The 12,846-nt window shown below is 41.9% G+C and overlaps 1 protein-coding gene and 1 long non-coding RNA gene across 5 annotated transcripts in view; one reads left to right on the top strand and one right to left on the bottom strand.

Moving 5' to 3' along the window:
• Positions 1–3,957: 3,957 nt before the first annotated feature.
• Positions 3,958–12,846, bottom strand: part of LOC110533358 (septin-8-A) — a 47,131-nt gene continuing 38,242 nt past the window's right edge. The window contains exons 9-10 of one of the 4 annotated variants that reach the window (XM_021617476.2): positions 12,356–12,525; positions 3,958–6,200 (exon numbers count right to left, since the gene is read on the bottom strand). In XM_021617476.2, coding sequence (XP_021473151.1) covers positions 6,038–6,200; positions 12,356–12,525 — 333 coding nt within the window. In that variant the 3' untranslated portion in view covers positions 3,958–6,037. Of the gene's footprint in view, positions 6,201–8,963; positions 10,414–12,351; positions 12,526–12,846 lie in introns of those variants that run through there. The other 3 variants (XM_036989713.1, XM_036989712.1, XM_021617477.2) reach the window with 3 other exon arrangements.
• On the top strand, positions 4,122–8,392 carry LOC110533359. The gene is made up of 3 exons (XR_002474953.2): positions 4,122–4,260; positions 5,984–6,218; positions 7,349–8,392. It is a non-coding gene; the product is annotated as an uncharacterized LOC110533359 (long non-coding RNA).

Below are 12,846 nucleotides of genomic sequence, written 5' to 3'. Positions count from 1 at the left end.
AGTGTCAGCTGTGTGTTTATTTTTGCAGATATCCAGAGATGAGAGTGGGAAGAAGACCTACTCACCGAAAGTACTGACTGTCATGTAAAGCCATGTTATTGATGGGAAATATGTGTAACAGTATAACTTTAGACCGTCCCTCGCCCATACCCGGGCACGAACCAGTGACCCTCTGCACACATCAACAACAGTCACCCACGAAGCATCGTTACCCATCGCTCCACAAAAGCCGCGGCCCTTGCAGGGCAAGGGGAACTACTACTTCAAGGTTTCAGAGCAAGTGACGTCACCGATTGAAACGCTATTTAGCGCGCACCGCTAACTAAGCTAGCCGTTTCACATCCGTTACATATCAATTGTCAGCATTACTGCAAAAGTGGTATTAGACCTACTTGTTTTGTGATATCACTGATCTATGCCATGTCTGTAAATGGTCAAATTATTTCCATCCTATGCAGTAGCCTAACACTCAACCTTTCTATGCTTACATCTAAGCAGTTGTTTGCTGCAGTTGTTTTGTGTTGTATTCCTGTGAATCTAAATAATACAAAATGGTTTCAGAATAGTGGTTGAGGGAGAACAACCAAAACAGGTAAGCATAGCCTACTGCCCACTGTAGGCCCCTTTATAATGTAATGTCCCCATTTTCTGTACTCTCAAGAGAGTACTGAAGGAAAACAACCTGATTAGGTTTCCGTTTGAAAACAATACTCAGAATAATAACTTGATTTCATGCACATACAAAAAGTAGCTCAAATAATATATTATTTGATACTTATTACAGTACATTTTGTAGGTCCATTTTCGGTGGAGGTTCGACGTTTTATGACTGTTCTCGTATCTTTGACCCCTGGCATGACGAAAAGGTAGGCATAGGGGCTGGATTTGGGTTCTCTTATTGTGGTGGCTTTATTTATATTTATTTTTTTCCCGTGTTTATGCTGTTTTTTTGTGTGTTTGTCAGTATAAGACTGCATGGAATTAAGTGTGAGCTATCCAAATCAAATCAAATTGTATTTGTCACATACACATGGTTAGCAGATGTTAATGCGAGTGTAGCGAAATGCTTGTGCTTCTAGTTCCGACAATGCAGTAATAACCAACAAGTAATCTAACTAACAATTCCAAAACTACTGTCTTGTACACAGTGTAAGGGGATAAAGAATATGTACATAAGGATATATGAATGAGTGAGGTACAGAGCAGCATAGGCAAGATACAGTAGATGGTATCGAGTACAGTATGTACAAATGAGGTGAGTATGTAAACAAAGTGGCATAGTTTAAAGTGGCTAGTGATACATGTATTACATAAGGATACAGTCGATGATATAGAGTACAGTATATACGTATGCATATGAGATGAATAATGTAGGGTAAGTAACATTATATAAGGTAGCATTGTTTAAAGTGGCTAATGATATATTTACATCATTTCCCATCAATTCCCATTATTAAAGTGGCTGGAGTTGAGTCAGTGTCAGTGTGTTGGCAGCAGCCACTCAATGTTAGTGGTGGCTGTTTAACAGTCTGATGGCCTTGAGATAGAAGCTGTTTTTCAGTCTCTCGGTCCCAGCTTTGATGCACCTGTACTGACCTCGCCTTCTGGATGATAGCGGGGTGAAGAGGCAGTGGCTCGGGTGGTTGATGTCCTTGATGATCTTTATGGCCTTCCTGTGACATCGGGTGGTGTAGGTGTCCTGGAGGGCAGGTAGTTTGACCCCGGTGATGCGTTGTGCAGACCTCACCACCCTCTGGAGAGCCTTACGGTTGAGGGCGGAGCAGTTGCCGTACCAGGCGGTGATACAGCCCGCCAGGATGCTCTCGATTGTGCATCTGTAGAAGTTTGAGAGTGCTTTTGGTGACAAGCCAAATTTCTTCAGCCTCCTGAGGTTGAAGAGGCGCTGCTGCGCCTTCTTCACAATGCTGTCTGTGTGAGTGGACCAATTCAGTTTGTCTGTGATGTGTATGCCGAGGAACTTAAAACTTGCTACCCTCTCCACTACTGTTCCATCGATGTGGATAGGGGGGTGTTCCCTCTGCTGTTTCCTGAAGTCCACAATCATCTCCTTAGTTTTGTTGACGTTGAGTGTGAGGTTATTTTCCTGACACCACACTCCGAGGGCCCTCACCTCCTCCCTGTAGGCCGTCTCGTCGTTGTTGGTAATCAAGCCTACCACTGTTGTGTCGTCCGCAAACTTGATGATTGAGTTGGAGGCGTGCGTGGCCACGCAGTCGTGGGTGAACAGGGAGTACAGGAGAGGGCTCAGAACGCACCCTTGTGGGGCCCCAGTGTTGAGGATCAGCGGGGAGGAGATGTTGTTGCCTACCCTCACCACCTGGGGGCGGCCCGTCAGGAAGTCCAGTACCCAGTTGCACAGGGCGGGGTCGAGACCCAGGGTCTCGAGCTTGATGACGAGCTTGGAGGGTACTATGGTGTTGAATGCCGAGCTGTAGTCAATGAACAGCATTCTCACATAGGTATTCCTCTTGTCCAGATGGGTTAGGGCAGTGTGCAGTGTGGTTGAGATTGCATCGTCTGTGGACCTATTTGGGCGGTAAGCAAATTGGAGTGGGTCTAGGGTGTCAGGTAGGGTGGAGGTGATATGGTCCTTGACTAGTCTCTCAAAGCACTTCATGATGACGGAAGTGAGTGCTACGGGGCGGTAGTCGTTTAGCTCAGTTACCTTAGCTTTCTTGGGAACAGGAACAATGGTGGCCCTCTTGAAGCATGTGGGAACAGCAGACTGGTATAGGGATTGATTGAATATGTCCGTAAACACACCGGCCAGCTGGTCTGCGCATGCTCTGAGGGCGCGGCTGGGGATGCCGTCTGGGCCTGCAGCCTTGCGAGGGTTAACACGTTTAAATGTCTTACTCACCTCGGCTGCAGTGAAGGAGAGACCGCATGTTTTCGTTGCCGGCTGTGTCAGTGGCACTGTATTGTCCTCAAAGCGGGCAAAAAAGTTGTTTAGTCTGCCTGGGAGCAGGACATCCTGGTCCGTGACTGGGCTGGATTTCTTCCTGTAGTCCGTGATTGACTGTAGACCCTGCCATATCCTGCAATATTTTACTGACAACATTCCATCTTGTTTGATTTAATCATTTTGCTATGGTAAACATGGAAGATTAAAACTTGAACATAAATACGCCTGTTGTCAAAGAATAACATACCTGCATTTCGAACGGAAGAGGTAGGAAGACTGATTGATTGAAGAAATAGGTAGAAAGAGCTCAGCATGCAATAATTGGCTGTAGCTGCGACCAGCTGCTCACTATCCCACCCATGTTGTGTGTTCTGTTTTGTGCATAATAAACCAAAGTAGCTTTGCGCAGAACTTAGATTACATTACTTTAAAAATGTGCAATGTTTTTGTACACCGCGCGCAAAAAAAGCAGAAAATGGCGTGCATTGTTTACAAAAATATAACGCGTATTTCTTGATTTCCTGTATTCAATCCATCAATGGAGCGCTTTAGGAGCTTGTAGCTACACTGTTGACAAATCACTTCGGACCTTATCCACAATCCATTCAGTGGGTATATTCTGTTCAGAAATCAGGTGTTTAGAATTGTGTATTCACTCTATACAAATTTGAAATTCTAGCGTGGGACAAGTGACAAGTTTAACCTTTTGCGAGGAAGAAAACAAATACTAGTGCTATTTTTGATTGGACACTGTAACCTAATACATTTCAGACAGGGTTTTGTTACAAAGTATTTATGACGTGGATGTTCAATGTAGCCTATGATTTTTTTGAAATCTTCAATTGTGTTTAGCAACTCTGTGACGCATATCATAATCTCATTGTAAATGTCATGGCCTGTAACACTAAACAGTGTGTCCCTCTCAGGTGGTGGAGAAGCCTGGCCAGCACCAAGGTCACGTTGAAGAACCCAGGAGCTTTCAAGAAGCAACGTAAAGTGCCAGTCTTTAAGATTAGAATCTACAAGGAGGATGAGGTGGGATTTTTTAATCTCTTGTAAATTTAACATCAAAACATAATTTAACAGTAAACACAGAACAAGTGTATTCTTTCTTATAATCGATCAAAAAACAACACAATGTTTGTTTAATACAATACATTTATTGGCTTCCTTGTTGCTGTCTGTTGAAGCAGGTGATTGGGTCAGTCAAGGACCTTGTTGTGCAGAGCGGATGCAACTTTTCAATAGCTGAGATTCTTTGCATGGAGAGTTTTATACTAGATGAGCTGAACTGGGACCTGTACGCCACGACACCAATCGACTTCCTTTGCATGGTAAGTAGCCGTTAAAACGTCCTCGCTGCTTTGAAGGGCTCACACAGCAGTAGAAAAGCACAAGGGACACACACACTTCATCTCGTCAAAGATGTCCATTGTTAACTTCTCCCCCCCCTTGGAGAATTGGTCCTATAAATTGTGCATTGATTTGACTTGTGCCCCCCTGTGATATGTCTCTGTCCACACTTGACACCATTGGAAAGCTGTTGTCTAAAACATGGGGATTGAGTGCTCTGTAGATCATAGATCAGGCCAAGGCACTTATCTGACTGTAAAGTAGAACCCTGGTTGCTAACAAAGGGAGAGCCATTTGATATAGAATTTGTCTAACCCACTCCCAAGTACAATCTTAACAAAACGCATAACCTAGATCAGTGTTATTCAAAAATGTTCAGCGGGAACCCCATTTTTTTTTCAGCCAGAATTTCTAGGGACCTCATTTTTTTTCTATAAGAATTACTTGCAAACCCACCCCAAATCTAATGGCACGACCTTAAATCGGTATATTCCGATTTTTACATCAACCAATAACCTTTAATTCATTACATTTTCATCTCTTATCAAAATGAAAAGAAACCAATAAATATATTTACTAAATGAAATAGCATTTTTCTAATTATCTTTCTCAAAAACATTTGTATATTGTCCCATACAATAATCTGTACTCTTCATTTTTTTGTTCCAAAAAAATGTATATCATAATTTTGGCAACCCCACTGCAGTTCCCCCTGGGGTCACAATCCAGACTTCGAATACCACTGGCCTAGATGAACTGGAATAGTACCATGCGGTCAGGTATGCACATTTAGTCTAGTTAAATTCCATGCTGCATATTTTCAGATTTGGAACACTGGAGTTTGACTTCTTGGAAAGATCCATACTTTATACTACACTCTACAAACTGGAAGTCAAATAAGCATTAAATACTAATTGCACTACCAGACATATTTAATCCTTTAGTAATAGTTATTTCCATCTTAAATCTTTCTTTGTTTTAATGTAAGACGTCTCTGCAATGTTATCTTCACAAACCACAACCATTGGCCAAAACACTCTGGAATAGAATTCTGTCTGTGTGAATTAGTGTTTAGTGTTGTTTCAAACCAGGGCCAAAGGAAAAATGTCCTCAAATTATAACAACATAACATTGCGCTGAATACTAAAATATTTCAGAGGTTGATGAACACCAGTTAGTTGTGTGTAGATTATAGTGTAATCCATACGAACTATTCCATATTGTCCTAGCTCACAATAGGTAATATTATTACAAAATACAAAAAGTGTTGTAGAATTTAAAAAAAGAAACATGATACATAAAAAAAATTCTAGTAAAATACAAATAAATTTCCTCTTAATACTTTTCAAATAAATACTTTCCAACAATAAGTATTTCACAATTACATTCCCCTGAAAATGTACCTTGCATTGAACTTAAATAAAGTGTATGCAACCAATAAAATGTGATTTGGTGTAGTCATGTCTCCATTGTCTTTCAAATCACAATGGGTACTATCTATAGGGATATTGGCACATACTTTCCACCGTAACACATTGGGGGGGGGGGGGGGGTTATTAAGATTGCAATGTTATATGGGAATGGCTGGTAAAGGGAAGAAGTGGAAAATTGTCCATGATCGATATGAATTGGTGATGATTGAATGAATTAAACGGTGGGTGGATATGTAGGAATTTTGGTCTCCATTTTTCTGTATGATTGCAGTTCAATGCCGTTGATCTCTAGACATCCCCACCTTCCTACCATGGGTCCTGAGACTCAGAAGAGGCCTTGCTTCCAGGTGGCATTGTGGACCAGGCATGTGCAGCACTGTATGGCCTGCCACCAGCTGTCGCATTTCAAAGGCTCCACACTGGCCTTGGCCATCATTACCTTGGAGTTGGAGAGACTCACCCCAGACTGGTTCTCCGTCTTCGCCGATCTGCTGAGGAAAACATAGGTAAGACACGCAACGCCTCTCTTTGCCGCTATCGCCACCCCTCACACAGTCAAATGTTTCGGCCACACCTACTCATTCCAGTGTTTTTATTTATTTTTACTATTTTCTACATTGTAGAATAATAGTGAAGACATCAATACTATGAAATAACACAGTAACCAAGAAGGTGTTAAACAAATCAAAATATATTTGAGATTCTTCAAAGTAGCCACCCGTTGCCTTGATAACAGCTGTGTACACTCTTGGCATTCTCTCAACCAGCTTCATGAGGTAGTCACCGGGAAGGCCTTATTAAAAGTTAATATCTGGAATTTCTTTCCTTAATGTGTTTGAGACAATCAGTTGTTGTGACAAGGTAGAGGTGGTATACAGAAGATAGCCATATTTGGTAAAAGACCAACTCCATATTATGACAAGAACAGCTCCAATAAGCAAAGAGAAACGACAGTCCATCATTACATTAAGACATGCAGGTCAGTCAATCTGGAAAATGTTGTTTCAAGTACAGTCGCAAAAACCATCAAGCACTGTGATGAAACTGGCTCTCATGAGGACCGCCACAGGAAAGACCCAGAGTTACCTCTGCTGTGATGAAACTGGCTCTCATGAGGACCGCCACAGGAAAGACCCAGAGTTACCTCTGCTATGATGAAACTGGCTCTCATGAGGACCGCCACAGGAAAGACCCAGAGTTACCTCTGCTACAGAGGATCAGTTCATTAGTTACCAGCCTCAGATTGCAGACCAAATAAATGCTTGTTTCTTTTATTTGTTTAACACTTTCTTGGTTACTGTGTTATTTCATAGTTTTGATGTCTTCACTATTATTCTACAATGTATAATATAGTAAAAATAAAGAAAAACCCTTGAATGAGTAGGTGTGTCCAAACCTTTGAGTGGTACTGTGTGTGTGTATATATTCAGTTCACAATAACACCTTTGTTCTCACTTTATCAATAAGACAGGTCTGTCTATGTTCCTGGTTGGTTCATACCATACTGTATGTCTATCAATATATTTTATTTTTTACAGTTGAGTTTAAAACATGGAACCCCCACACACAATTAACTACATCTATCATGTGTTTTCATTTGACAAAATCTCTTGTGATGTTTGTTTTTCTGCGCCAGATTCAGAGCATCCACTGCAAGGAGATGGTTGACAAATAATACAGTACCTCACCAGCCTGGAGTTCTCCCTGCTAGCCACAGAAGTGTACATATTTTAACATGACCAAGCAGCACCAGGATGATGAGGGGGCCTGCAGGGAGACTGGGACTCAGGCAGACCAGGAGACACAAGTTCTACGATGGTTTTGGGTGCCTATACAATGACGTGTTGGTTCTGGAGGTCAGCGGGGTCCCCCATGAGGCCCACCAGAATGTGAGCCAATATCCTGTTGGACTGATGAACAGGTCTGAGTGCATGTGTGGGGGTTTGTGTTTATATTTTGCGATTGAGGACATAGAATACTTTATCATGAACGTGGAACTGCCTCTTCCTTACCTATTTAGAGCTTTTTATATACAATATTTTTAGTTTTTACTTCCTTGTTCTAAAACATGTTTGTTCTGTTGACCTCCAAGTTATTCACTAACTAATTTTACAAAATGCTTTATTTACAAGTGACAATGTGCTGCAAAGACGTTTTATTATTCATTTAAAGGTGGTCACATCTCAGAAGCAATGTGAGGTAGTGTTATAACACGTGCTTCTTTATTTACCACTAGCATGGAACTTCGGTTTGGGATACAGTGGAGTATTGTAATGCTGTCTAATACATTGTCATTGATGTTACGGTTTTCCAAATTGTGTGACGATCTCTTCGGTCGTTTCTGATAAATCAGCTATGTTACTCTTTTGTCCCCAGAATGAAGCTATAGCAGAGAAACATTACATTTCATGATCACACTTGTTAATGATAATTATCCATAAGCCATCATCCCTTTCCACCTTTTCCAAACTGGCAAAATAACTGAATTCCATACACATGATTACGCAATATAGTCTGCCATTTCAATTGGTCATGTTGGTAAATGGATGACAGAGCTCTGTTCTACTTTGGGTTGGGTTTTATAATCATATTTTTGAATTTGCCCTCAGGAGAAAATAGAATTCCTGCTCAAACCTCTTACAATCCAGTAAATAAATGTTCCCCCTCCCAAATCCAATAAGACACGTACAAAGCACATCTTTCATCCCATCATAATGCAACTTGTGATTTGAAAAGGCAGTAGCTTAAAGCAAATGACATGGAGTTATGCCAACAAAAGCCTTCGGTTGAAATTGACATTTGCTCATAAAGGCCTAACAAATAATATTTTTCAAATGAAGTAGTTAAAAGAACCCTTCAATAGGGAAGTGCTTTGAGGTTAGCTGGGAGGAGTACGACAGGGTCATCAGTGAGCTGTAACTGTCTGGATGACACAGGCACAGCACGAACCTCACCCAGCAGCTGAGGGCTAACCCACTGCAGAGGTCAGCATGTGGTGGGGTAGAGCACAGAGTAACATCCTCTTTCAACCATTGGTCATGGCCCATTTCCCAAAAGGAAAGGTTAAAACCAGAGGGCTACTCCTTACTGCATGGATACCATGAGCTCTCCATTTCTATTGGCCTAAACTTACCTACTGAACAACTTCTCAAAGGGGGTATTGAGCAGGTATGCAAAAATAACAGCTGTCGTCTCTCTCGAACTACACACTAGTTCTCTTAATCAAATAAATCATGGGATAGGGACACATCCAAGGCGAGGGCTTGCATTTATTTCCAATAAAAAGTGAGTACATCTTTCTTCTAGCCTTTCGATGTAAACATTTCTACTGCAAGTCGTGGCCTCTATTAGACGCTGCTTTGCATATGGGTAGTGTAAACTGACTTCTCACATCAATGGCTTATGGTACATCACAAACATACAGCATTATGTGCTTCATCATATACATTTTAATAAAGCCACGTAAGCTCAGAATATTCACATACATGTTTCTGGATGAATATAAAACAGCACCAGTATTTATTGTATATTTTAGGACTAGTTTACTCGATGGTACCTACATATACGTGTTTGCAAAAATATAAATATACAGGTATTGTACTTATATCAGTTTTGTTACTACTATTCATGACTACGGTCTGGTCTAGTTTGGCACAGAATTCAGACCCCCACACTATAAGGTGTATGGCCACTGTCTAACGTCAGATAGAGGAACACTGGTGTATGGCCACTGTCTAACGTCAGATAGAGGAACACTGGTGTATGGCCACTGTCTAACGTCAGATAGAGGAACACTGGTGTATGGCCACTGTCTAACGTCAGATAGAGGAACACTGGTGTATGGCCACTGTCTAATGTCAGATAGAGGAACACTGGTGTATGGCCACTGTCTAACGTCAGATAGAGGAACACTGGTGTATGGCCACTGTCTAACGTCAGATAGAGGAACACTGGTGTATGGCCACTGTCTAACGTCAGATAGAGGAACATTGGTGTATGGCCACTGTCTAACGTCAGATAGAGGAACACTGGTGTATGGCCACTGTCTAACGTCAGATAGAGGAACACTGGTGTATGGCTACTGTCTAACGTCAGATAGAGGAACACTGGTGTATGGCCACTGTCTAACGTCAGATAGAGGAACACTGGTGTATGGCCACTGTCTAACGTCAGATAGAGGAACACTGGTGTATGGCCACTGTCTAACGTCAGATAGAGGAACACTGGTGTATGGCCACTGTCTAACGTCAGATAGAGGAACACTGGTGTATGGCTGGTGGTGAGTTGAGTCCACCTACACTACCAGTAAATGCTTAGCTATTAACATTACATTAACTGACAACATGGGAGAACAAGGTAATACATGTCAGTACCAAAAAGCATTGCATGTTGAAAGTCCATGATTTGTTGTGCCTTCTGTGATGGTGAGCAAAACAGATCAGTAAGTCTCAAACAAGAAAAAGAAAAACCGAACAAAATGTATTTAAAAAAGAAAGAAAGACAAATCATAACATGAATGATCCTAGAAGGGAATGGCCCCTTTCAGCGAGTCAGCTCTCTCGCTCAATCTCTTCATATCCTGTCCCATCAGCATCTTTGGTCCATGTGTACATTGTCATGAAGGAATGTATAGAAAATAAACGTTGACGTCGCTATGACGATGGAAGACAAATCCATGGTTGGCTTGGGCCCGTATATTAACTGAAAGAAAATTACAAAGGAAATGACAATGACAAAATAAAGTGAATGAAAACACTGCAGTGAAATCATGCAGTGAAAATGCATACCACATTCACATTCTTTCAGAAAAATGTCTGACTTCATGAAGGTAAAGTATAATGAAAGTGAAATGAAAGAATAGAGAAAATAAGTGGATTGTCCCTCAGAGAATCATAGCTTCAGTACAGCAGAATAAATGAAAGAGTGGCAATTCTCAGAGCTGTCAAGGGAGGGAGCCCTTCAAACCCATTGTGAAGAAAAACCCTTTATGGCACTGTAAATGTAAAGTTCTAACATAAAAACGGGGTTTCTCAACTAAAACATTCCTTTGGCCTACAATAATGTAGTTAAAAAAATCCAAGCACTACCTCTGGAAGTACAGAATCTGTCAGACTAAACCCAAAATGGATCAACTGTTTCACTAATATAACTGCCATTGCACATACACTACATGGCCCAAAGTATGCAGACACCTGCTTGTCGAACATCTCATTCCAAAATCTTGGGCATTAATATGGAGTTGGTCTGCCATTTGCTGCCATAACAGCCTCCACTGTTCTGGGAAGGTTTTCCCCTAGATGTGGGGATTTGCTTCCATTCAGCCACAAGAGCATTAGTGAGGTCGGGCACGGATGTTGGGCGATTAGTCCTGGCTCACAGTTGGCGTTCCAATTCATCCCAAAGGTGTTCGATGGGGTTGAGGTCAGGGCTCTGTGCAGGCCAGCCAAGTTCTTCTACACCAATCTCGACAAACCACTTCTGTATGGACCTCGCTTTGTGCACTGGGGCATTGTGATGCTGAAACAGGAAAAGGCCTTCCCCGAACAGAATCATCTAGAATGTCATTGTATGCTGAAGCGTTAAGATTTCCCTTTACTGGAACTAAGGGGCCTAGCCCGAACCATGGTCAACAGCCCCAGACCATTATTCCCCCTCCACCAAACTGTACAGTTGGCACTATGCATTGGGGCGGGTAGCGTGATTCATCACTCCAGAGAACGCGTTTCCACTGCTCTAGAGTCCAATTGCGGTGAGCTTTACACCACTCTAGCCAATGCTTGACATTGAGCATTGTGTTACTTAGGCTTGTGTGCGTGCGACTGCTCACAAAGCTCCCAACAAACAGTTCTTGTGCTGATGTTGCTTCCAGCGGCAGTTTGGAACTCGGTAGTCAGTGTTGCAACCGAGAACAGCGGTCCTGTTCTGTGAGCTTGTGTGGCCTACCACCTCGCGTCTGAGCCGCTGTTCCTCCTAGAAGTTTCCACTTCACAATAACAGCCCTTACAAATGACCGGTGCATCTCTAGCAGGCCAGAAATTTGACAAACTGACTTGTTGGAAAGGTGGCCTCCTATGACAGTGCCAAGTTGAAAGTCACTGAGCTCTTCAGTACAGGCCATTCTACTGCCAATGTTTAGCTATGGCTGTGTGCTAGATTCTATACAGCTGTCAGCAACTGGTGTGGCTGACATAGCATAATCCATTAATTTGAAAGGAAGTCCACATACTTGTATATAAACTCAGTACTCAGTTTATTAGGTACACCACAGTGTATTATCCACTACTAGATGTTGCCTCACAGAGAACCTGCCTCTCCAACCAGGAGCTGCAAAGTTTAGGTATTTTCCATGTCTGCTCATATTCACATAACTCTATTTCAGTATACAATAAACACTGCACCTTGGTATGGAACTTAGGGGGAGCAGAGAAGAATACCACATATGATCAGGACACGGACTCAGCCAGCTCTTTACAGCTTCTGCTTCTCACATAGTTTAAGTCAATCCACTACTCCCTGCGATCTCAATTTGCTCCTCTTGGGGAAAAAGGGTGTGAAAGCTAAACCTAACGTAAGAGAGGTTGAGGTTTGGGAGGAATATAGGGAGAGAGAGGGAGATGAAAAGAGATGAATGGAAAGCACTTACTTTTTTTTGTCCTTGTCCTTCTTGAGTGGCTGGGCTAAGGACAATGTCTCAGCTGCCACTTTCCTGCGGTTGAAGGTGTTAATTTCCTCCTCCAGGTCTCGCCTCTTCTCCTCCACCTTCCTCTTCTCCTCCTGGTGCATGTGCTTCAGCTGCTCAAACTTGTTGTGTAACTGATAGCGGCAGAAAGAGATGCTATCAGGCCAAGAGCTAAAACTTGATCCACAATCCAATCACATATTGAAAGTTCTGCACAGGTATAAACATGCCCTGTTACATTTTACTGTATGTACAGTGCCTTCAGAAAGTATTCACACCCCTTGACTTTTTCCACATTTTCCTGTGTTACAAAGTGTGATTAAAATGGATTTAATTTACTTTTTTTAATCAACGATCTACACAAAATACTCTAATGTCAAAGTGGCAGAAAATGTTTTACTTTATTTTTTATTAACAGAAAATTAAACACTCATATCTTGATCAGATACATATTC

This window comes from Oncorhynchus mykiss, chromosome 10, assembly GCF_013265735.2.
Source record: "Oncorhynchus mykiss isolate Arlee chromosome 10, USDA_OmykA_1.1, whole genome shotgun sequence".
Classification (NCBI taxonomy): domain Eukaryota; kingdom Metazoa; phylum Chordata; class Actinopteri; order Salmoniformes; family Salmonidae; genus Oncorhynchus; species Oncorhynchus mykiss.
This window is presented reverse-complemented; position numbering and strand designations above follow the sequence as displayed.